At 36.5% G+C, this 25646-nt stretch overlaps 1 protein-coding gene across 5 annotated transcripts in view; it reads left to right on the top strand.

The window, feature by feature from the left end:
• LOC128988204 (afadin-like) overlaps window positions 1-25646 on the top strand; it is a 236312-nt gene that overhangs the window by 204384 nt on the left and 6282 nt on the right. For 3 of the 5 annotated variants that reach the window (XR_008490340.1, XR_008490341.1, XR_008490342.1), the window contains 7 exons: window positions 14898-14963; window positions 16282-16355; window positions 17347-17465; window positions 18790-21157; window positions 22212-22343; window positions 22889-23018; window positions 23277-23286. Coding sequence is in view for 2 of the 5 variants with exons in the window: in XM_054409471.1 (XP_054265446.1) it covers window positions 14898-14963; window positions 16282-16355; window positions 17347-17465; window positions 18790-21157; window positions 22212-22343; window positions 22889-22895 (2766 nt within the window). In the remaining 3 variants the exon portion in view is untranslated. Of the gene's footprint in view, window positions 1-14897; window positions 14964-16281; window positions 16356-17346; window positions 17466-18789; window positions 21158-22211; window positions 22344-22888; window positions 23019-23276; window positions 23571-24069; window positions 24194-24728; window positions 24852-25363; window positions 25643-25646 lie in introns of those variants that run through there. The other 2 variants (XM_054409470.1, XM_054409471.1) reach the window with 2 other exon arrangements.

A 25646-nucleotide genomic window follows, 5' to 3' on the forward strand; every position in this document is an offset into this window, starting at 1 on the left:
CCCAGTGACTGTGGATAGTAGTGATTGCCAACTCACATGTCACAGGCTGTAAAGCTATATATAGCTAGTCCTAATTGAATTATAATATAGGTTATATAATTATGATTCAGGCAAACGAGATTAGATGTACAAGTGAGCTAATAATCTAAACAATAAACACAGGTTTTTGACATAGTTCTAAACCTTAAAAATAGCTTTAAAAAGTCTCTAAAGGCTTTTACTTACTTACTTACTCCTGTGGCCACACAAATCCCAAGTGATTTTTGGCCTCGCCAACAATGCTCCTCCACTGCTAGCTGCCTGTCTTCTGCTGCCTCCAAACTTGCTCCTAACCTTCTGAGGTCCTGCCTCACTTGGTCATTCCGATTCCATCTTAATCTGGGCCGTCCCAGCGGCCGTCTTCTTTCTGGTTGCCCCATCCATACCTTCTTAATCATACTGTTATCAGCTCTTCTATATAAATGTCCTAGCCATCGTAATCTTCTGCTTTATTCTCTAAAGGCTTATAAAATAGCAAATAGGAGAACCCCCTAACCCCCCCCCCCCCTCATGATCACCGTAGCCCCTCTTGACGAGGTCCTAGAACTCCCACTGGTCAAAGAATGCATAATAATGCTTCAAAGTTCTATTTTTCTTAGATTAAAGATTCAGTTTTCCTTTGTTATCAATTTCTTACAATCCATAACCTCTGGATCCCGGGAGTGTTGGATTATTAAGAGTCAACCATATACCTTTTCAAATTTCTAAATGTTTTTTTACAAACCTTCAATAGCATTGTTATAACACTTTGTTTTGTTTGTTCAGGAAATACATCCATCAATAAACAAAATTTATAATTTCTAAAACTAGTTAATTTGTTGTAAAATTCAACTTCTTTTTCAAATTCTAAATAAGGTAACATTACTTAATATTTAGTTTAAAAAAATACAAAAATTATCCAAACAAGTCCATAAAAAGCAAAACTTGCTACTTGCTAGTTTTTGCATACAAAGACCATTATCTCCAAAGGACTATGTCTAATATGAATTTTCAAGTGTTATCCATCCTTATATATAACTAGCTGTAACCCGCGGGCTTTGCCGCGTTTAACTTCTTAATTTTCAAGATGATCTCGTTCGCATGGCTCAATCACGTCCTGGTTGAAGTTTGTTCGCTACACTCACTCACCTTTAGGTTGGAGCTCGTTCGCTACGCTAACAGACAAATCATTTGTATTAATAAATTGCATACTAAATCAGCTGTTCATAGTTAACACATGATATACATAAGAGCGTTTGTCTTCAGAGTGAGTTCGTTTTCAGTTGCGATAACTGGAGTGGAGTGGTTGATTACATTATCTTTGAGTTGACTCTATTAACACATCGGAAATTATGACTGATATTCGTTTTGAATTAACGCCTGTAATACTTTGCAATTACTCGAATTCAAGCAACATGTTCACTAGTATTCTATAATCTCACAAATGTGTTGCAGTTATAATATCTTAGCTGCTACATAGAACAATTGGATTCTTTTTTTATTAAATCATTGTTTAGAATGAAACAAGATGGAAAATGATTGGTTTTTATATTATAAAAATACTTAACCTCTAAACAAATTTGCAGAATTGTTTGAATTGAGAAGAAAGATAAATAAAAGATCAGCACTTTTAGATTTTATGAGTAAAAGAAAGCATTATTGTACGACATTCATATATCTGTTCTTGCCGGACAAACAAAACAATGTTTCCTTAGAATACCCACGGCAGATATTTATAATGAGGTGTCGGAAGATGTTGCCCCTTCCCGCTAAATAACAGCTTCAAAGGGGTGTGTTACTCGGTTTTACCAGGCTAAGTGTTAAAAATATACATTACACTAGGTAAAACTTGAAATATAAAAAACTGTTTCTTGTTGGATTCTTTATCATAAAACTGTTCATTACGTTTTAATAACTGATATGGTAGCGTGATGTATCCAAAGTCAATAATAAGTCTACAAAGTATAAACTAACCTTAAAGTAGCTCTATTCTGTGCACTTTTTTCTTGAAAGGTTCAAATGTCGGTAATTCAAACGTGTTTCTAAAAATGTGTAAAACTTGTATGAAAGCCGCTTCATCAGTTGAGTAATTGTGTGGGTCGTGCCCTTGTTAAGCCAATCACCGGGCAGAAGTCAGTGTCATTCATAGGTCTTGTGTTTCATAGGTCTGTGGTAGTAAGGTTTGTGCACCGTAGTCAAAGTTATGTATGTACTTACTTAAACTTATTTAGTTACTTTATACTAATTTTTCTTGGAATATTACGTAATATTTTTATATGCTATCCAATAAATACTACAACTGAAAAAAGATTTTTTTTTTGTTCTATAAAAAGATATTATAATAATATAAATTGGAGCTAATTTAGTAAAAAAATTAGCACTACCTTAACCCTAATTTTAAATATTTTCAAAATTATGGAACCATTTTTAGAAGTTTTTACTGTGGCTTTGGAGATAGTGAGTAAATGCTAAGTTCAAAAACAATAGGTGCATTCTGGGAACATGCATCAGTTTAACCTGTGTATTGTACGAGAGTTTTCGACACCCTGTGGCACCCAATGACTAGTTAACTATTCCCGAAGAACATTTACTGTTTGTTTATAAACATAACCTGATTGTTTTGATAGGTTACCTGATTACCTGATTGGTAATGTAGGTTAAAACTCAAAACCTTCATTTGTAGAACAAACATGCTCATTTATCCGTAGAAATATCAACTTAATAACTATATTTATTTTATTTTTGCAATGTTCAATAGTTTAATTTTTTAATTTTCACTCATGTTTATATTACTAGGAATAAACCCTTTGCTACCATAGATTTTTTTAGATAATCTAAAACTCTAAAAAGTCATAATTATATAATGTAATTTCATTTAAAATATTCACCAAGCTTATTACATATAATAAACACAAATACCCTGAAAATACTTTTAAAACTAAATTCTACAAATGGCTTTTGGGCCACCTCTTTTATTCTCTAAAAGATTTTTTTATTTGCCTTGTATTAATTTTTAAGTAGAGTAAACAAATTGACCAAAAATACTTGTTTTAAAAATGTACAAAGATTATTATTTTTATCATCAATATGAAATATTATATTTTTGAACTTTTTTTTAAAACCGTGCCACACTTAATTTTTGTTTACCCACAGTTTGTTGTGATACTTAATTTTTTGTTCTTGCATGAATAGTTATTAAAATGGAGATAGCACTCACTAACACTTAAATGAATCATTAAGCACAAAACACTCAAAGAAAGCAGATTCCAGATGAGCTAGCTCGTGACAGAAGATTAATTAAGAGGAAGAAAGTAGTGAGCACTTTCCCCAGTGTTGTGGGATATACTGCTCTGAAACACTCAAAAGTTTTCATAAATACATTTTGGAGGTTCGTTTTAAAGTTTATGCAAAAACTGTCTTGGTAGATAGCTTACAAGATTGCTTTCTAATTTTATGGTCACTACGTAAACATCCTAAAAAGAAACAATTCATTTTAAACATTTTTTTACTTTCTCCCCCTATACACTACACAGCATATGGAAAAAATGTTGCTTTGTCCACTTTTTGTAGTTAGAGTTTTGGGTTTTCGGTCCCACAGAATTAAAAAAAGTGGTTTACAAAGTGATGTCTGTGCGTGTGTGGATGTGTACAGCGCTGAATATGCCACAACTGTAGTCCGATTTTTATGAAACTTGGTTTGTAGGTCTATCTATGGTATCACCAGGCAATTTTCCTCATTTTATAAAGTTTAAATTTTTAATTATGGTTTTCTTCCTGAGCAGTTTTGGCTAGAATTTAGTATGTTATATATAGTCTTTTTAACTAAAAAAAAAAAAAAAAAAAAACACTACAACCCCCATTGCTTTAAAAATCACATTTTTCTTGAATAACTCTAAAAGATATTGGAAATCACGACTATAATTTGCATGTCTTCCAATCAGACCGCAGGGTTAATTATCCAACAGGAAAAGAAAATTTAAAGAAAACCCCTTAATATTGTTACAAATGTATTTTGTTTGTTATGTCAACCTGTGCTAAGGACGTGTTGGCTTGCATTAGTTTAACTTATTGATCAAAGCTGTGGAACACTGAGAAGTGGTCATGTGACGATCACAAAATTTATCGATTCTCAATACCAATACCGATGCCATTTTGAGTTTTACAAAATTTTCTGAATGTATTGGTTATACTGTACTTCACTAACTCCTGTCTTTATGTTCTTCCATAAAGTTTTTTGGGATGATTTTCATGTAAAGGAAAAATTAATGCTGCAATGAAAAAATCCAACTAACCAATTTAAGTTTAACCCTTAACCCCCTAGGTTTAAACTCTTCTACCCACATTAAATAACTGCCATATCCAAATAACAACCATATCTAAGTATTTGAAGATCTAACAAAACAAAAAATAAAATGTTATGAAAACTAGAGCCAGTCTGATATTTTCAGTCAAGCCAAACTCGAGGTAATATCGAGATCATCGCCCGCGTGTAGGCATCATCGACTCCCGAATTGGCAGAAACGTCATCATCGTCTTCCGCGATCGCGGCAAAATCATTAGAATCTTCCGCGGCACATCATCGATTTCCGTGGCCACAGAAACATCATTGTCGTCTTGCGCGATCGCGGCTAAATCACGAACATCTCCCGCGGCCGTGTAGACACATCGTCGATTTCAGCGGTCACAGAAACGTCATAATTGCGCGATCGCGTCAATAGCGATAATTTAATCATCGCGCTATCTTGGCAAACGAGTCAGGTATCAGTATCGACTTTTGACGATCGGTTCTCGATAACGATATCAATGTCTAAGATAAGAATCTGTGGTCCGAGAATCCACACATCCCTACCCTACTTAAGTTAAGTGTTGTAAAACGCGGTTCTTCTAAAATCATAAAAATACTAAATGAAAAGGACTTATTGTTTACTAGGATAGACGGGGATCCCTGGCCCTACAAATAAAAAATGACGTTTGGTTTTATAGCTGTTAACATTTCATAGCTTTCCTCTTAAAGAATTTAGGTCAAAAGGTAGTCAGTTTTGGGGTTTTTTTTATAATGTTTAGAAAACATTTACATTTTCAACTACTCATTCCCTCACCTCGACAAAAAAGCGTCTCCTTCAAATTACCCTCTGTCTAGCTCACGACCAAAATTACGTTTTGTCTTTGTGCAAGCAAAGTTCACGGTCGTGTCAAACCCATATGGAGTATCAGCTGCAATGTGGACCGGTTTTGTGAACTTTAACCCCGTCAGTGTGTCAACCATCGACTGCTACCGTTGTGGCCCCGCCCACTCACGAAGGACCCCGGAGATGGCCGAAGACTCCCGATCTCTCCCCATTGTTGTGCATTGTTGCGCGTGCCGTATGTCGTCAGTCGTTGTGCGCGAGAGGATGATATACGTAGACAAACGTGTGCCGCCGGAGGTGGAGGCTTGCAGAACTTACCATGCTAGGCACTTTTACAACAATGAACCACGGAAAGGGCCTTCCCGAGGTTATCACACGGCCCGGCCGCCGCCCCATAAGGTTCGTTAATTAAAATACATTTTGACAATTAGTTGACATTGTAGTACTTATAGTATATAGTAGTAGGTAGTAGTAAAATTGAGTAAAATATATATGGGTATGTCATGATTTATTAATTAATACCAATTTTGACAATGTAGTACTTTAAAATATATGGCCATGTCATGATTTATTGAAGTGCAGTTCTGTACATTATTAATCTTATTCTTTTAGCATTTTTTGTGGGTAGGATAATGGTAGGTTGTAAATGAAAAGACAAAATTGTAATTAGTGCGCGTGCATGTTTTAAGAACTACTCAGAATCAATGATAACCATTATTTGAAAATCGTAATTAATTATAGTAACTTCCCTCTCTTAATTTCGTTTAATGACCTTATAAATATTCATGGGACATTAATACAAAACATACTATGTGGAGTTTTATTTTATGTGGGTTTTTGTCCTTTTTTTCTATCAACTTTCCATCACGGATACTTTGCAAAACATTCTATTGTAGTTAGACTAGCTTTGGAACCGTAAAATATTAACTTTATGTTATGTTAGTCATTTTTCAACTGACATTTTTGTTTAAAAAAATGTTTAATCTTCCACGATCGATTTTTTTTCATAAACGGTTAAATAAAACAGGTTTTTATGCTCAAACAATTTGGCACCAACGACTGGTCTTGGTATTATTGACTTGCAATATGACATCAGGATTATTGTTTGTTATACAATGTGATGGTTTATATAGAAACGATCAGAGTGCGAGGCTTCGGTCTCGGAGGTCCGGGGTTCAAATCCTGCCAATCCATAATGGATTTCATCGAAGTGATAACGTCGCAACTAGTGATGTGGGCCGGGTAAATACCCAGTGGGTAGGTAAATATAAATTGGGTATTTACCCGGGTATTTACCCCAGGCCTGGGTAAATACCCAAAAACTGGGTATTTATAATTTTTATTAAAGTTAGAGAAGATTGAGATGTTTTTTTGCAATTATTACCCTGTAAGGATAGTAAAATGATGATAAAATGTGTTAAACAAAATTTCATATGGTCACTACTAGCATTTTACTTCTGTGTATACTCGCCATAAAGCATAAAGCATAATCGGCATAAATACCCTGGTCGCATGGTTGCACTGGTCCTGACTACTTATGATTTTTTAATTTCTATGATATATAGATGAATTTCAATTTATTTTATTGAAAATTAATAAAATTATTTTTAAAGTAATAATTATTATTTAGGAAGACAGGAAAATTTAACCTAGTAGTGGCCTATGTGTAAACAACTTAAGAAAATAATTAAAACTCAATCTGTAGGATGGCAGAATTTAATAATATTTTTTCTAGATCTTTTGTTGGTATCAATAGTATCAAAATAAAAAAAACTAATTTCATAAACTTGTGATACAAAACATTTGAATCTATAGGCCCAGTAAATCTTTCAACAATTTCTGGATATTTATAAATTAAAATAATTATGTTTATGTTATTTAATTGGTTATAAATTTATAAAATGATAAAAATTGAAATAGCCAGCCTTTTTTAATAGGCTATTTTTAGTAAGTTAAATTTTAACTGATGTTACTTGATTTAAGACACGAAACCCCATGCTTATTTAGAAAATGTATGTATCATTTAAAAAAAGGTGCTAAATCATTAAATAAAAGGTACTAGCAAAGCTTCAAGCTACTGTAGGCCTAAAAGGTGTTATAGACTATCCTAATTTATCATGTAATGATAATAATAACATATTTAGGGGTATATATAAATGAATTTCAATTGATTTCATAAATACCCAAAATACCCGGGTATTTATGGATTTTGGGTATTTACCCGGGTAAATACCCCCCGAGTTTTAAATACCTGGGTATTTTACATCACTAGTCGCAACCTCTACCATCCCACCTCGCGGAAGTGACAACGCGTTTTGTGATGAAAGCGTGCAAGATATTCCGCCGTGTTGGTGTTAATCTCGCACTGTTGCTTTCTACATTACTCGAGTTTCACAACTATATTGCGAGGCTTTCCTGGTTGCGATTTTACACTTGCATTATGCATAAGTGAACGTGTGGGTTTCAGTTTCCCATTTGTCGGTTGTTAGCTTCTGTAAACGTCCCGTTCACTTTTCGTGCGCTATCGTCGTTGGATTATCTTTACCACGAAGTGAGGGAGAGATATTGTTTTTATGTTCTTGATTGTGATGGTCGTAAAATAACATTAGTGTGGTCGCGCGTTTCTATCGCTTATGCAAATTGCGTTTTTACTACTTTTTGGCTCTTGGTATTTCTATTTATACTCTATGCAGCTACCTATGTCAAGTGTGAAATAGCAGTGGATTATTTTGGGCAATCACTTACCTGCCAAGCACCAGCATCAAAGTTGAAATTTAACTTGTATTTGCAGCCCGTGTGAGTAAGCATTCAGTTCATACCTATGTTAAAGCTGCAAATTTTAGATTCAATAGTGAACTTCTTCCATTATACCCTTTGACGGACGTAAAATAAGATTGTTTAACCAAAAAAGGAATATTTTTTGTTAACTACGGCATATTTAACGAGTCTATCCACGGTCTATCAACCACCAATAATCATCTTAATTCGGTATGAATATTTTGCAGCACCAAAGAGACATTTCATTTCACTTCTTAAAAAATCACTCACGAAAGATCTATGATTTCGTGAATAAAAAACTGGCTACAGCTGCTTCATACGGATGCTATGTCTATTTCAGTCCGTCTCCAATTCAATGGGGTTTGTTGTTTTATCAGTGTGTTTTTTAATCGATTGAACTGGTAATTTGATTGACTGATATAAAATCAAATTATCTTTACTTTGGCAAGGAGTATGATAGGAAATGGCGACACTGATTCAGTGTATATTGTACGCCATGAGAGTTTGTATTCATAAAAGGGGATTGAACAACTAATTGTTGAACAAATTGAATTTTTCTTGAGAGTTTTGAACAACTAAATTACTTTATAACAAGGAATTTAGAAAAAAATGGGTTGACGATTGAGTCAGGTTCGGAGGAAGCGTGAATTTTCTATTTCTAAAGAATTCTGTAGCATTTGATTTGTTGTTTTGCATTGCAGTTTATTTTGTTGCACATGCATTAATTTAATAACACATATTACATACCTACTATTCACTCATAATAAACCCTCCTATACCTTTTATCTGCTGTTTCCCTTTGTTTGTTCAAGTCGGGAGGAAGACATTATTATTGTGGCAATTAGACTGTGAGGAGAGCGGTGTTTAGCTACTTCCGGTCCTCGACAAACCGGAAACAGTCGTACCATCGTACAACTGTTGGCGTTTCCCCGTCGTCACCGCAGGTGTTTGGTTCCTTAGTACGGTGCAAAATAGCGTACAAAATATCCACACCAAACCCCCAAAAGTGAAAGCTTAACTTTTGACTCCGAATTGTTCCGTACAGTCCCCATAATGATAGTAAAAAATGTACACAATTGTTAGCGTCCGGTTTGGCAAATAGTGATTTTCGTTGTCTTTGAAAACCCCCTTGAAGGAACGAATACCTCGCTGGGCCTTGTCCCTTTTCAGGGCGCAACTTTTAAACGAAAAAGAAGGCCCATAGGCAGGTCCCTGAAGAGTCCTATTATAATATTTGTGGGTGAATTTCTTAAGCTAGGCGCCCACCGGGCAACCCAGCGGGTGACGCGGCGCGGCGCGGCACGGCGCGACGCGGAGAAAAACTTCCGTCCGCTTCTCCAGGGTTCGCGCCCACCAAGCAACTCTAGCGGAAGCGCGGGGCAGCGCGGAGAATTATTCTTTTGGAGGGGATGCTCAGTGCACTTCGATTCGGACCCGAACACTCCCGAAGGGCTCACGATACTTTCCGAAAACACCCGAATGAGCGGCAGACGAGGGGCAGACACCGTTTCCGTGCTTTAGACGGAATCGTCTTCTAAATTCTCTTCTTAAAATTTGAGAGAACTAAATATGAATGGGTCTCAGTTCTATTACTTGATAAATATAAATAATTACATACATCCTATAATGACATACATAGGAATACATCCTAAATTATTTGAACACAACAAACCCACGCGGTTATCAGTCTATTGTTTCAGTGAACAATTACGCCAATTAAGATTCCATTATTATCATGACTATACTGACATAATTCAAAACCAATCTAGAGTCCAGTGGACTAGTGTCATTATGCTGTGATTATGATCTTGCCGAGCTATCGTTGATTTATTTAGTCTAGGAATGTCAACGATTCTTTGTTTTTTTTTTACTCCAGAAACAAGTTAGTATTTCTTGATCAAACAATAAACATATAATATCAAATGTTGTTTATTACTTAAAAACTATCTTGTGTTTTTACGGGACTTTTCTCTGAGTATGAAGTAAGAGTGAACGTCCACTTTTTGTTGATTAAAATTCGACTTACAAAAGTTGACATATGGGCTCAGAATTGATCTCCCTTGGAATTGAACAAGCCACCTTCAGATTTGAAGCGAGCGGCTATCGACATATCTCTAGCAACCTCGGCCATCACAACTTCCAACTTCTATTTCGCTACTCGTACAGTTTTGCCAATGTTATATAGTGTCTTGCTAGAGAAATGCACGGCACCACGATGAGTCAGCCACGCTTGTTCGCTCGTTGTGTGTTTTTCACGCGTGTGTGCGTGGGAAGTGTGTTGGGGCGGTGGCGCGTGACTTGGCTGGGAAACTTACCTCCCTCGCCGTGCATCACTACACCTGTTGTTGCCTTCCCCTTCAGACAACGGTCCTTGGTCCTTATAATTGGCCATATGTATAACTGACTGCGTGGTTGAAGGTGGTAGCGGTAGCTTCGATTTACCAATTTTTTGTCTTAGGACGCTTGGTACGAGCCCGGAATTGTTTTTCACATTGCTTCAGGCTAGACCTAGTAGGGGTTGCGGCATTATCACTTGGATAAAATCCATTGGTGATTTGGCGGGATTTGAACCCGGGACCTCTGGAAAACCTGCGCTCTAACCACTATATCAGCTCGTTCTCCCTTCGTTTTAACATTTAGAACAAGAGAAGTGGGTACAACACGCATGGAGTTGTATTCACGTCTATATTTTTTGCTTGGTATACCACAATAGGTCTTGTGGGAAAGTTGGCGTTAGATTCTGAAACACTAGAAGTGATACTTTCAAAGGTCACACTTGACTGAAATATCGTTATATTTGCCGTAAAAGAACTATGTCCTTCAACACGAGCCGAAACTCAATCTCATGCTAGGAGGTCCTCCTAGATCTCATGCAATCATTTTATCAGTAATATGACCAAGTTTTACCCCGAATATTGTATTAGTTCATATTATAGACTATCAGCTAATATGGTGTCATATGTCATAAAGCGTTATTATGTGCATACATTTTTTTTACTTTCTCCCTATACGCATAGTATAATATGAATAGCATATTGTTTTCGTAAAAATGTTCGAGTTTGAGCTTTGGGTGGATCTCGAACGATTTTGATTAATGTTATCAATATGGTGACCGTGCCAACAGAGGTTAGGCATCGTGAAACCTTCTCTAGTATGTTACTAGACGACCTCATTCACCTCCGCCCATCTATAACCGTTCTATATACAGTGGTAGCGTGTTGTGGAGCGTAGAGGAACGGTTCCATTGTTGGAAGTGTTCCGGAGATGGTATCTTGGTGCTCGTGCTCCCGTTAAAACCTAACCTCGCTGGACACACCTAAAACGGTAAGGTAGGCCAATCCGGCTGATCTCTGTGATTACCGCGGTGTGGGGTGTACCAAGGGACGTTCAGAAACTAGTAGAATCCTCTACACTACGTTATAACGCATCATGTACGTGCATAATTTTTATAATTTAACGTTTTTGTTTTTTTCTACGTCGTGTCATTGAATTTTTTTACGATTTTGTAGCGACGTTCTTAACTTTAAGTTTTAAAATGTCGACACTATGGTATAGCTCCAGAGTATTCTACTCAAAATTGTTGTTCAAGACCTTTTGCGCGTTTGTTTCTAAAACTTAATCAATGTCACAGACTAAGGCCAGGCGCACACAGGCGATTTTGAGTCGCGCAACAGTTGCCCGACTAAAATGTTCAACATTGTTTTAAATTGGAGTGCGCACACGAAGGAAACAGTCTGGGGACAGTCGCGCAACTGTTGCAACCGATGTTCCCGGACCCAATTTGCCAGCGACTGCTCTGCGACTGAATTGTTGCGGGACTGTCGCTCCAGGTTTGGTATCCATTGAAACAAGTGTAGATGCGCACACATGCAACTAAATAGTCGCTGTGTCGCTCAGTCTCACCCCAGGAGTTCAACTACTCGTGGTCAGAACTGTCACTAGTGTTTGCTCTCTTGTTGTGTGAAGATTTTAAAAAATTACAAGTATGAGTGTGCGTGATGAGGATTTTTGAGAAGAGGCCGACTATATTTAAAGTCATTGAAACTGTCCTTTCACAAGTCACTCACTATATATATGGGATGAACCCAGTATCTTCTCTTTTTCTTTCGCGCGCGAAACATCAGCAACAAAGCACATACTACGGCTGTACCTATCATTGAAATCCATTCGGAACGCTGTTACGAATGTATTTCCAACACGTCTCAAGACTAGATCCGCGACTAAAAAGTTGCCTGTGTGCGCACTCCAGCTCAACTGTCGCTAGACTTCAGAGTCTCCGAGAGAGTTGCGCAACAGTCCCCCGATTAGTCGGGCAACTGTTGCGCAACTCAAAATCGCCTGTGTGCGCCTGGCCTAAACATATGGTACTTGCAAAGTGATAAGACTTACAGAAACAGTTAAATTGCCAAGTAATCTTTGAGAGATGGCTGTAGAAGTATATTATTTTAGCTTTGGTTGGACACAGTTAGTAGCTAATAAACTTTACTCACTCCCGGTTCAGTAAATATCGTTGTTCGTTTCGTGTATTTGTGATAATTTTATTAACAGGGTATTTTTACGAAATCCTCGCTGGTCAAATGAGACTCATTTGGAACTCTTTTAGTATATTTACTGACATAAACGCTGTGCAACAGCTCACAAGTTTCATTGTGTGATACAAAAGTTGAGCAGCGATACACAATCGCGGACTTGTAAACTAAACCATAATTATTCCAAGGATATGTTAACGCAAATAACGAGATAGTAACAAATGTTTTACTATCTTATCAAGATTGGACCTAAACATTGTATGTAATATGATTTTACCCTGAACTAATCCGTTGACACTTTACATCTGACCCAACTCGAAGTGCAAGTAGTCCGCCTTTACCCGTAATTCAGTCAAGTTATTTCTCCAACTCTCAATTTATCATTTCCTTGATCCGTTCTGATTTCATAACTCGAGAGTTACCGGGTCGTGATCTAGTGATCTGGGAATTTGTCTCGGTAACAGTGAGAACTTTCCCTACATTTCCCTGTCCAGTGTCCACGCCTCCCACACTGTGACACTACACGGAAGGTCACCGAGATCGTTATCACCACGTCCGTCATTGTGACAATCTTATCACCAGCTGTCACGTAGATAACGTCTGATTGGTTCTTTACCGCCAGATCGAGCGAAAGTTGTGTAGGCGGGCAGGCGGCACGTTACCGGGAAGCGGTTCGAAAGTAACCCTAACCTTGATAGGGGAGTGGGTCACCACAGGAATTCCCCGGGGGGGGGGGGGAGGTTAGGTCATTGTTGTTGGGGATATCTATCATCCATTGGTAGGCCCAGGCCTAAACTGGGCAATGCAATGAGTATTGCACCATAGTATTTTATATAAATAAATTATTTAAGTTTATGTATATATTCAAATTTGTTTTTAGTTATAGCATCATCCATTTATTTTTTCCACAAATGCATATTTTTTTATTTTTTATTATTAATTCAACATGAGTGTAGAATGGAGTGAGATGATTTAAGCTTTGTCACTGATTAATTATGTAGGATCATTTAGTTTGAAGCCCAATTATTCAAGAATATAGTTGTGTCATTGAGCTAAATATACTATGGTGTGAGAGCCATTGTGTGATTAATGGCATGGTATAAACATCCATGGTAGACTATCAAACGGTATAAAATATTCATGGTAGACTATCAAACGGTATAAAATATTCATGGTAGACTATCAAACTGTATAAAATATTTATGGTAGACTATCAAATGGTATAAAATATTCACGGTAGACTATGCAACTGTATAAAATATTCATGGTAGACTATCCAAACTGTATAAAATATTCATGGTAGACTATCGAACGGTATAAAATATTCATGGTAGACTATCGAATGGTATAAAATATTCATGGTAGACTATCAAACGTTATACAATATTCATGGTATACTATCAATTTTGTTGTACGTAAAATTAAAGGGTAATGTCCTGATCTCCAGGCGTCATTTTTTTATATTTTGGGTTTTAAAAAGTCGAAACAATACAGATGAGCAGTTTTAACCTACATTGGTGCTTCAAGACTTTTTACTGTTAAATCACATTTGCGATGATTCATCAATATATAACTTTTATAAAGGTAATTCTTATAATGTTGATAAGTAGTGATAAATATTTTAATTCTATTTATCCCACTTTAACAAATAATAATTATTATTTGTAGGAATGGGGTAAATAAAATATAAATATTTAATTATTTATCATAATTTTAAGGTGAAGTACCTTAGTAAACTAGTTAGACAAATGTAACTTAAAAAGTGTTGTGTGCAATTTTATACAAAAGTTATGTTACAATGCAGCTCAATTAATTAAATGATCCAGTAAAGCAGTGTTGAGTAGTTTAAAGCCATACACATGGTATTGAACATATTCACATTGTGGTTGTAGGTCAGTGGTCAAGACCCGGTGTGGGTGTGGTGGCCAGTTACTTAACTCTGGTCAACTAGACTGGTCACTGCAACACTGCTACTATTGTTCTGCTTTGTTTATGTTTTGTTTACATTTTTCACATCAGAGTACACGTCATTTCACATACTTTTAAAATATTTTGCAAGGTTATTGCAGACATCAAAAATCTTTAACAAAGTAGGACAGTAGTACCGTTTCAATCCACTCTGCAAGGTTCCCAATTATTTAACCATAAATGTTCAGTTTTCATAGTACATAACATAGGCAATGGTGTAAAAATTGTCACTGGTAATAATCCCACCCTTATATTTTCTTAGTTGGCCTAACTGTTAACTTTTTAGTTAACTTGATATCCGACTAGTATAATAAAGAGTTACCTTTTCTTTGTTCAAAGTTCATTGTCGAAGGAGTGATAACAAATGTTGGTAATAATCTTTCAAGGAAGTATATTGACCTGTTGTTAAAGTTTATCACATTTTGCTGTATTCGGATGAGACATATTTATTTAATTATTTGCCTTTTTGTTACAGGGAGCTGGCCAAGATAGATTGGGAATTTACATAAAATCTGTTGTGAAAGGAGGAGCAGCTGACGCTGTGAGTGTTAGCATTGATTTTATTTAACTTATATAATATGTATTCTCAATGAATTTGTTGAAAATGTTGATGTCTCGAACAATCAATAACTATGGATCACTGTGAACTTCGTAAAGTTTATTGATTCCAAATCAGTGTTTTCAATTGGTTAAGAATTTTGGACCAGGAACTGTGGTGACTCGCTTGGAAAATATTTTCTTGTTCCTCTGTTCAGTTGTAATTCTGCTTTTGTGGGCCAACTAAAATATCCAATTACATGATAATGGATGACCAAGAATAAGTTTGAAAAATCGAATAGTCTAAATAAGTTCAAATTTTCTACATAAAGTTCTAGGTACAGCATTTTTTTATACAGGGTGACACAAAGGAACCGGACGTTTTTTAAATAAGTAGTACACAGTAGTTAAAAGGAATAAACTGGATTTAATACTGTACATAGTGAGGTAAACATTTGCCATTTGTTATAAAACCGTCATTATTTGAAAATGACGTCATGCAAGTGGCGGCCATGTACTTATCTACAAATGTTCATTCTGGTCTGAAAATCATCTGAAACTCGGGTCAGGAGGTTCAATGCCATTGATAGCCTATCTTCTATGATTGCAAACTTCAAATCCCCTAGAGTAGTTTGTGAGCATGAACACGCTCCTTAAGAAACCCCCAAAGGATATAATCACTAGTGGACAAGCCGGGTGATCTTGGCGGCCACGGCATGTCACCAAAGCGAGAAATCACCTTAGGAAACATTCATTCAATACTGCTCTCTTTCTGGCAATGTTTTCGGGTGTTCTCGAAGTTCTTACAAGGCCTGGTGGTTTCTTTCTTGTTACATATTTTCCCAGTTGTTCGGAACCCTGAAACCCATCTTAATAGCGTATTTCAACTTGGAACCGTTCCATGGCGTTCAATATTAAAATGTCGACTAAATTCCCGCTGGATTTGACGACGGATTCACCATTTCGGACCAAAGTGTCGTATGCGAAAACGCGATGGTCTATGGTCCACTGAGCCACTTCAACAAAAATGGCAAGCCTTACTGAAGGTAATGACATAACCTCAATCTTCCTATCACGTGCAACCACAATGGAACAGCTGTTTAAAAAACGTCCGGTTCCTTTGTGTCACCCTGTATAAGATTTCTTTAATTATTAAGTTAAAAGTTATAAATGAAAGTTAATGTTTTTCCTTTTATTCAGTTAAACAAAGGCTTGTCTTTAACTTTTTGGATAAAATATGTTTAGGCTTTTAATTTATATTTTTATGTCTCTATTATATTTTTATCATATTTATTTAATGATGTTTATTTTCTTTCTTGAAGGATGGAAGACTGCAAGCAGGTGATCAGTTGCTGAAAGTTGATGGTCAAAGTTTGGTTGGCATCACTCAGGAGAAGTAAGTTGTAACTTTAAAATGCTATGCAACATTTTTTTATTTGTACAATTTTATGATGAGAAAAAAAATTTTCAGCATAGCCTAATTTTGTGAAACTCAATTTAAAAAAGACTCTTAACAGAGCTAAGATATATCTTGTTATACGTGGTAGATGTGTTCCTGCTAACCACCATTGAAAGCAAAACTGGCAAACTGGTAATGTAAATCAATCTAAAAGTGTTATGTGACACGATTTAACAACTAAATACACAACTAATATGCTGTACAAAGATTAAACTAGACTAATACTAACCAAAACTTGAATTAAAATAGTATTATAGGGCTTCAGATTTTCCCTTAAAAAGGCTAACACAGTAGGTAAACATAAGTAAAGTAGTTGAGAAGATAAGATTTAGTTAAAGTAGATTCATGACCATGCTTATAGTAAATAAAAATCCTAAAACAAAACAAAATTCTTCATATCAGAACTCATAGAAACTTAATTTTCCAGAAAAAATATTAATTTTGGCTCACCAGCTATTACTTCATTTTAGAGACAGACTTAGTTTATGGTTTATACAAAGTTACAAATCAAAATCAGCCACAGTACAGGTTGACCCATAAATTCATTAACATTGTGTATAAACATTGTTCTCATGAAAAAATACATAATCTTACTTCCAAAATGGAGGCTTTGAACCTTTTCAGAATTTTGTTATAAAATTTTAATGATTTTATAAATACTGTAGAGTAGAGTCTGTTTTATGCAGCCTATTCCTAGGTACAAATACAAAATTTGGATTGAGTCTCATATGCGTGGCCGCTCCCTGCATACTGAAGAGATCCAAGTTTGCCTTTATTTAACCAAACAATGATCAGCTTAAAAGAAAATTATAAGTCACGTTTGAGCAAAAAATTTGTAAACCAGCAGCGCTTTTATCCAGAAATACCTGTATTAATTAGTTAAATTTTTAATTTTTTGTGTCTTAAACCTGATGTGTTTTGTCTGCAGGGCCGCAGAGTACCTGGTGAGGACGGGGCCGGTGGTAACACTGGAGGTGGCAAAACAGGGAGCCATCTATCACGGGTTGGCAACACTGCTGTCACAACCATCGCCCGTCATGACACGAGGTAAACTGTCACCAACTTCAACCAATCCTGACAACCTCCCTGTCTAATGTTTATGTTACACTAGTTTCGGAAAACATAGGATAAGGGATACACACACAAAAAATTGACAAATTATACATAACAGTAAAAATTATAGTTGTGTTGTTAAAATATAATTGTTTGATTTCTTTTTCATCCTAGAATTAATTTGAGTGTTTAGAATCATATTTTTTGGTACAGTATAAATATGTTGTTGAAATCTTAGAACCAACACATAAATTGTCCTCATTGTTTTACACGAGTTTATCAAATTTTTCTCCGAATTTCTTAGTCATAAACATTTATTAAATTTTGTTGTTTTGTGGATTTTATTTGTGCTGATTTGCCCTTCTATGAGAGCAGAACTCTTTTCTAAAATCAATCAATTGATAGAATGGATATTATTTCTGTACATTCATATTTCTTCTTGAGATGAGTAAAATAGTATAATGATTTCATAAAACATGTTCATTTGTTGGTTCCCAAGTTTTAATTTTAAGCGTACAATTAGCAAGTACTGAACCTTGGGAACAATGATGAGAAGAGAAAACACTCCATGTCAAGGAACCAGTGGGAGTCAGCTGGTGGCATTGGAGGAATAATGAATTGGGAATTACTTACTGACTGCTCATGCTAGCATTGGATAGGGTTACTAATAAAATTGTGTTACCGGTAATAACAGTTGAATCAAGTATAAACAGAATTTTGTCTTTTATTGTTCCTGAAAGGTCGTTAACCTTAATAAAATTGATTGTTGTCTTACAGACCGTCCCTTCAAATGCATACATATTAATTACTGTTTTAGAATAAAATGTTTTTTACCAACTAAAATGGTTAGCCTATACACATTTTCTCCTAGTATCAAATCATATCATTAGGTAACTTATATTGGAGATATTGGCAATGAATGGTGAAATGTATAACTAATTTTTAAACAATTTATTATATATTGGCCTTTTTGAACTTTTAAAATTAGTTATACATTTCATCATATCATTAGTTCACTCTTTAGAGTATCAACTCTAAAGACATTGACTATAAGTTTCCCTAACACAAATGGGGAAACTGACAAGATCTAATTTAATATAGGAATCTTGTAAATGCATGTTAACATTCTATGTGCAAAAATTGTAATGAAATTAAAATTATATTAAACTGCCATTAACAATTTTCCTGTATATGATTTGTGAACCTAACTGTCTACAAATCATTGAGTAATTTAAAACTATAAATGTTACATCATTTCCTCTAGCAAAATCTCAAATATAACATTGCTTTCCTCGTCTTACTAACATGTGGCTTTCAGCTGCCCGCAAAACTTCTCTATCAAGTCTAGCGGAGGAACCGTACCCCTATCTCAACTCTCCCCCCTCCCTCAGTCAGTCCTGTCAAACTCAAACACTTTCCGAACATCTGGAGAACAACATCCCAGAGATCCGTATTGAAGTGGCGTCTGTCACTCCCAACACAGAGACAAATCTGCTTACTGTGCCCGTGCCTACAAACAGAGTCAAGTGCTACAAAATACCTCCGGACAACGATCTGTGCCTATGCGAAGACATCTTCCAGCAACACCAAGCCAAGTTGGTCAACTGTGATTCAGAAGATGCAAATGCCATCAGCCATTCTAGAGATACTGTTGGCCAAAATGAGATTGGCAGTGAGTTCAAAAATCCTAAGGCAGACGTGGTTCGGTACCATAAAAAAGACCAGAGTACTGAGATGAGTCCCAAATGGCTGAACAGAAGCTTGGAAAACATCACAAAGGAAGAAAATGGCAAATGGGTTCCTCTTCCTGGTTTGAAAAGATGTAAGAGTGACTTTTACTTGTCCAAATCTGGGGAGTGGAAGATGGCGGATGATGAACAGAGCTACAAAGATTTGTTTAGTGAAGAAATTCGTGTGTACAACCTTAATGAAAGACAAACGGAATGTTATAAAGAGATTTTAGAGGCAGTTGTGTCTTCAACATCGACTTCTGAGTGTAGTTGTGATAATGGCTCTTTTTCACCAAAGTCGACAGATTCTAGCTCGGTGTCGTCAGGAACACTAACGTTGAAACCGGTATCTGTTAAAGGAAACTTCTCAACTTATGATAACAGTCCTGTTCATGCACCAACTTCAAAACTCTCAGCTGAAGAGAGGGATAGAGCGCTGAAGGAACTTGATGAAATTGTTTCCGGAAGATTCTTAAAAAGGATTTCTGCTTTTGGAAGAGGAGAAACGTGTAATGATACGACCCAGAGCAAAATGAGTGATTTTCTTTCAGATATGTTAAAGCTTGACCTATCTTCATTAAAAAACAGTTCATCGAGTGAATCAAAAAATAATTCCAGCAGTGAAGAAGAAATGCTGCAATTTGGCTGTGGAAGAGTTGCAGCTCTAGCTAAACATTTTTCAAGGATGGGTGAAGCGGGGATTATCAGAGGTAGGGGAGGACCCTTCAATAGAGGAAACAGAGGTAGAGGTGGATTGAACAGGAATAGCTACAAATCTGAGCCAAACATTATCAAAGTAAATGATAGTTGGGCAGATCCTTCCACAGAAGAACTTATCATTCCTGAACCTCCTGCAGAAACAGACAATACTTCTCCTCGCTTTCAAGTTATATTTACCTCTCAGGGTTTACATCCTGTTGGCTTCAGTATGGATAGACTACTGGACATTGGACAACAAAATGTTGTGTTAAAAGAGTTAGGTAATGAGCAGATCGAAACAGATTTTGAAGAAAGTAGGAAATTAGAAGATAGTCATGTTGATGTCAGTGGTGCAGATAAAAAAGTGAATTATGTTCCTGACCAAAGTGATTTAGTGGAAGACATAATTTTAGAGGGCAATTATGAAAACCCAGACACAGAAAGTTACCTTTCGAATCCTCGTGCGAGAGGTATTAGATTTAATAGTTGGACACAGACTTCTGATAGCATAGATTTAACAAATGAGCCTGAAACAAGTAACCATAGTTCCTATCCTAACGGAGATTCCTCTAATAGAAGATTGCATATGATGAAAGATTTCAAGAAAATGTCACTAAGCTTAGACAGCTGCACAAAATCAGATTCTAATCCTAAATCAATAGATTTGAAAAAGAAATCTATAAGTGTTGATGAAATAGAGATGATGAAATCGAAAAAACCCGGTTTGAAGAAACATTACAGTTTTGTTGACTTGGGGAGTATCGACAGTGAAAGCAGTCAGCCTGAAGAGACACAAGAAGATGACAAAGTCGGTGTTATGAGCGTTATCGGCTCAAAACGTTTGAATGGCTTCAGGGAGAGAAGAGGGAATTTTTGTACATCAGAGGAAATCAGTAAACAGTATGGTTTGAAAGAAGACATCCTTAAGGATAAGAATGTTAGGAAATGGTTAAGCGTTGATGAAGCGGCGCATAAATCCGAATTCTGTTTCAAGACTGAAAAACTTGATACCGGCGTGGTAAAAGATAGTTTAAGGAAAATTCATAGAACAGGAGATGGAATGGGTCGCAAATTAAAGAGAATGAAGAAAATCGACCAGAAGATGCTTGTTGTTGCCCCTTGGAGATTTTCTGAGGTGAATCCTAGAGAAGGCGTGTTTACTGTGCTGACAACGGACGAGGGTGATTGGCGTTCTCGCAGGAACTCTGTGCCTACTTCGCTCCTGGCCAGTGAGAAGCAAGAGTCTATCAGTAAGCTGTGAGAATCTTTTGCTTCTAGGTGGCGTTGCACGCCTCGATGTTGTCGTAGAGCACGGACCTACAGCTCCCAGCTGTTTTATGATTTCTTTTTCTCATATTTGTGTTGGTTATAAAATATATTTTTTTTACACAAAAAAGAATTGCTAGAAAAAACACATCTTGTTCCAATAATTGGTTAAATTTTTGTTTATTATACATTATTTTGTGAATGTTTACTATATTACTATATAAATATGGCATGCTACCAATTTGCATGGAAAATCAGCATGTGAATGTTCCTTTACCTTCTTTTTTTCAATGTTTGATGTTGTTTCAATGTGTCTATTTTCTTTCAACAGTAATTGTTCTTTTGAGATTATTAAAATTGTTGAGATAACTTGAATAACAAAAGTGATACTTATTTGAAGAAATTAGATAAATCTACCTACCGGTACCCATAAACAGCTCTGAGATTGTTTTCTTTTATAAATTTATTTATAAACAAGGAAGCCCGTGCCTAAATTGTGCATTTTAATCAAGTTATAAACTCTGGAGGCTAAACAAACAATGCAGTATTTTTTAACCTCCTAAAAACTGATTCCTAACTAAAATTCAATATTCAAGAAAACATCACTATAAAAAAATAGGTTTTTTATTACAGTTATTTGATGATTAGAAAATATACAATCAGCTGTCAAAATAACAATTCACATTTTAAACCGTAGTAAAAAAGTTGCTCAGCAGCAGCACAACACTGGACCTTTGAAAGTGCCTTCTACAAAGAAATCCAAGGATAGGGGGGTAAGCGCTATAGGAAAGTGGCTTTTTAATTACTATATTTTTATTTTTATTTTTCCAGTTCATGGGCTGGATCATAAGCTTTTAAATTACACCTCAATCGTAAGAATTAAGTAGGACAGGTGAAAAATTTACGTTACAGAGAAAACCCCCATTGTATTTAGATAGATGGGCTACAGCTGCTATATAGATGGGATTTATACTTCATTCACCAAAAGACCATAGTGCATGCCTGATAAGGAGAGTATTTTAGTTGATCGGTTGTGTTTGCGCAGGCCCCCGACGTATGAGCGAAAGAGATCTGCCATCGCGGGTGTTGAGCGAACAGCAGAACCTGGGTGCCCGGGGTCAGTTGCCGCCCCATGCCCCTCAGATACACAGCTCCAAATCAGTCCCCTCCCTGCACAGTAAGTACTCAAAAAACAACTTTAATATCAGCTGTATTTTTTTCTAAAATTAATGTTACAACTTGTGAAAATTATTCACATAAATGTAGTGGAACCTCTCTCTGGAAAACTTTACCTAAAATAACAACTGATCAAAGTCAAGTGTCTACATTGAAAACTACAAACACACAACTTGCCCAGTCTTTCCATATGCAAATTTTTTAGACCATGTGCAGCCTCAGCAGCATTCACTAATTTAACATAAGTTACAAGGAGCAATGATTGTCGGATATTTATTATATACACGTTAACATACAGAGAGTTAATCTTAAACTGTGTGAGATTAGTCAACGGAAAGATTTGAAGATTATAAAATAACTGTTTATTTCATAACATTTTTATTTTCTAATTTTTGCTCTTCTATCACATTGTATCAAAAATTGTATTATAATGTATCATAATATTTGCCAATAGAGAAACATATACAGCATGAGATTACTACATTTGAAACCTATAATGGCAACTATGTAACGTAAGTATGGTGAGTAACATGTGATCTTTCGCAGGTGGTAACCACGAGGTACACGGAGGGGGGGCCACTATGGTGGGGGGGAGACAACACGAGGTCTTCAACCCTGGGTACAGTCGCACTTCCTCAACCACCAGCATCCCACCACCCACGACTCTGCGCTCTAGGTAACTCTCTACCTTACTGGTGATAAAGAATTTTAAGCCACACTACACTGTTTTAACGAACTTCCCACGCAAGGATTTAGTTCAGAAAACAGCTGTTTGCCGCTGTTTATCAGGGTATTAACTATTAAGAGACATTTTTGAAATTATCTTGCATATTCATTAAAACGCTGTAAACAATCTTCTCCTCCATTCGTTTAATAAGGACGAAAAATGTTATTACTTTTTTGCCCTTCATCATTAACCGTACATTTTGTTTAGATCCAGTCAGAACCTCACAGAGCATAGAGGTAACAACCTTCCAGGGAACCTCGGCCGACAGGCTTCCAACCCTAGTCTGGCCAACCAACCTCCCCACTTACATCCACACGTGCCTCCCTCCTCCTACCAACAACACGTACACCAGCAGTACCAGCAGCAGAACAGTCCTACGACGGGGGAAAACGGGGAGAGGTTCTACCAGAACCTCAGCATCTACCGCAACCAAGAGATACAGAACGGGTTCATACACCAGGGCTCCGGTCGAGGCAAACTGCCTAGTCCTCAGGACGAGAGGTTGGTAGCTATAGAAAATATAGCTGTTATTATTACCCATTGAGATGGGGATGCAATTCAGCGTTTTTCGGGTGTATTCAATTTGAAATGAAAATGAGTCTAGAATTGAGTGGGCCGTGTTACATCGTTGTTGGCTAAGACTATCTGTTTTTTTTTTTTTGTTTTTTTTGCTGTTTTATGTCCCTCCTTCACATTCTACAATGAAGGCTCAAGCCCAAAACTGTTTTACACATTACTTTGTACTAGGCCAACAAATAGAAAACACTAAAAGACTTCTGAGTTAATTTCTGAACAGTGCTATACAAACACTTTAACACCTCGGGACAGATAATTTGTCTATTTTCACCTGGACAGAGGCTGTTAATCTGAGTAATGATTGGTTCTGGGATGGTTAAGAGAGGGTCTACTGTACAGGTTTTATTATACATTCAAACTTGGTTTTTTTTCAAACTCTTAATACTTATATTCCAGATTTAATAAATTTAATAACTTGTTGTAGAAGTCCGGCTCAGCTCCAGAAGAATCTCCGCGGTTCTCAGTCATCACTGACGACGGCTCGGCCCCCTGAACAGCCACAGGCACGACCGACCTCTGCATACCTGCCCCCTCCTCACATGCAACAGGTGCGTGGATGACAAAATAATCGATTAGTGAATTATTTAAATATTTACAGTGCTGAGCTGTTATTAGAAATAACAATAAAGGTTCTTTGACACTACTTGTAATCATATAGGTATAACAGACACTTTGAATAGATTTGCTATTGTCAAAGGACACTTGTATAAAAATTTGAATAAACAGTGTTTTCAGCCATTGGTACTTAAAAATTAAAAAGTAAATCAGTCCTGGGTCTTTGCCACCTACGGTAATAGCTACTTTCCTGTAAGGAAATTCGCTAGAAATTAAAATAATTTAGTTAACTAAATCGTTTACAAAGTGTGCTTCAGTAAAAACATTTATTTCTTAGTTTTTGTTATATAACATAAAATTTGCCACATTCTACAATAAGTTGTACTTTCAGTTTGGCCTGATTTAAAACTTAGTGCAACTGAGAGAAAATAGTAATTTACATCAAAATAATGGCTTAATACAACTGTATTGATTTTTACCCTACAACTGGCTACAAATTTAACATGTGGTCTGATGGTGATGTGGCAGGGCATGGCGCCGAGGTCTCAGTCGTCCAGGGACATGTTGCGTCAGGAGGCCAAGCTGCAGGAGATGACTGAGGAAGTCCGCAGACGAGAGTTGAGACTCACCTCTCCACAGTCCAGACTGCAGGTGAGATATTACCTGTGAAACCTCACCACCGAAATGCAGAACAAAACATGCTCCCTCCTTATGGAACAGCTGAAGACAATTTTGTTGTTATTTATGTACGGTTTACTGCAGAGGTTGTGTTTTCAGACATCAAAAACCTCACCAAACAGTAAATCACAAATTGAGTAACTAACCGTAAAATAATATAAACAAAATTTCTTTGGCACTACCACATGAACTAGCAAAAACAAGCTTCAAAATTTACAATGTGATGAGAAGTCTAATTGTTTTGATTAGTCTATGGTATTACTTGTCCGGTTAATGTTTAAAAATAATGAAAATTTTCACTATGCAAAATGTGATTTTTTCCATATAATAAAAGCTGAATGGACTCCTGACCTTGAACAGAATGAAAATGTGACCAATAGGCTCTATCTTTATTATTACATTGAGTCATTGAGACAGTGTTGCCCACCTTTGTGCGCAGATTAATATGAAAGGAATGTGAGTGTTATAACATTATTGATTTTCAGATGAACCAAGGACCTATCCAGCAAGGGCCAATGCACCAGCCAGGCTACAGCAATGGTGGAGGTTACCCACCCAACATCCGTCCGATGGTCAAGAGAGAATCACCACCTCCACCTCCACCCCCGGCCACCACTCACCCCCTCTACCAACCCCCTAGATACGCAGCCAGCATGGGTGATCCTCCAAGGGGGGGCTACTACCCGGCACAGGCTCAGCAGAACAGAACCAACAACGCTTATCTGCACGGCACCAACCCCTGGGAGAAAGAGGAGAAGGAAAAGGTAA

Source organism: Macrosteles quadrilineatus, unplaced genomic scaffold (genome assembly GCF_028750875.1).
Source record: "Macrosteles quadrilineatus isolate MER2022 unplaced genomic scaffold, UCM_ALF_1.0 Scaffold_2__2_contigs__length_208266976, whole genome shotgun sequence".
Taxonomy (NCBI): Eukaryota; Metazoa; Arthropoda; class Insecta; order Hemiptera; family Cicadellidae; genus Macrosteles; species Macrosteles quadrilineatus.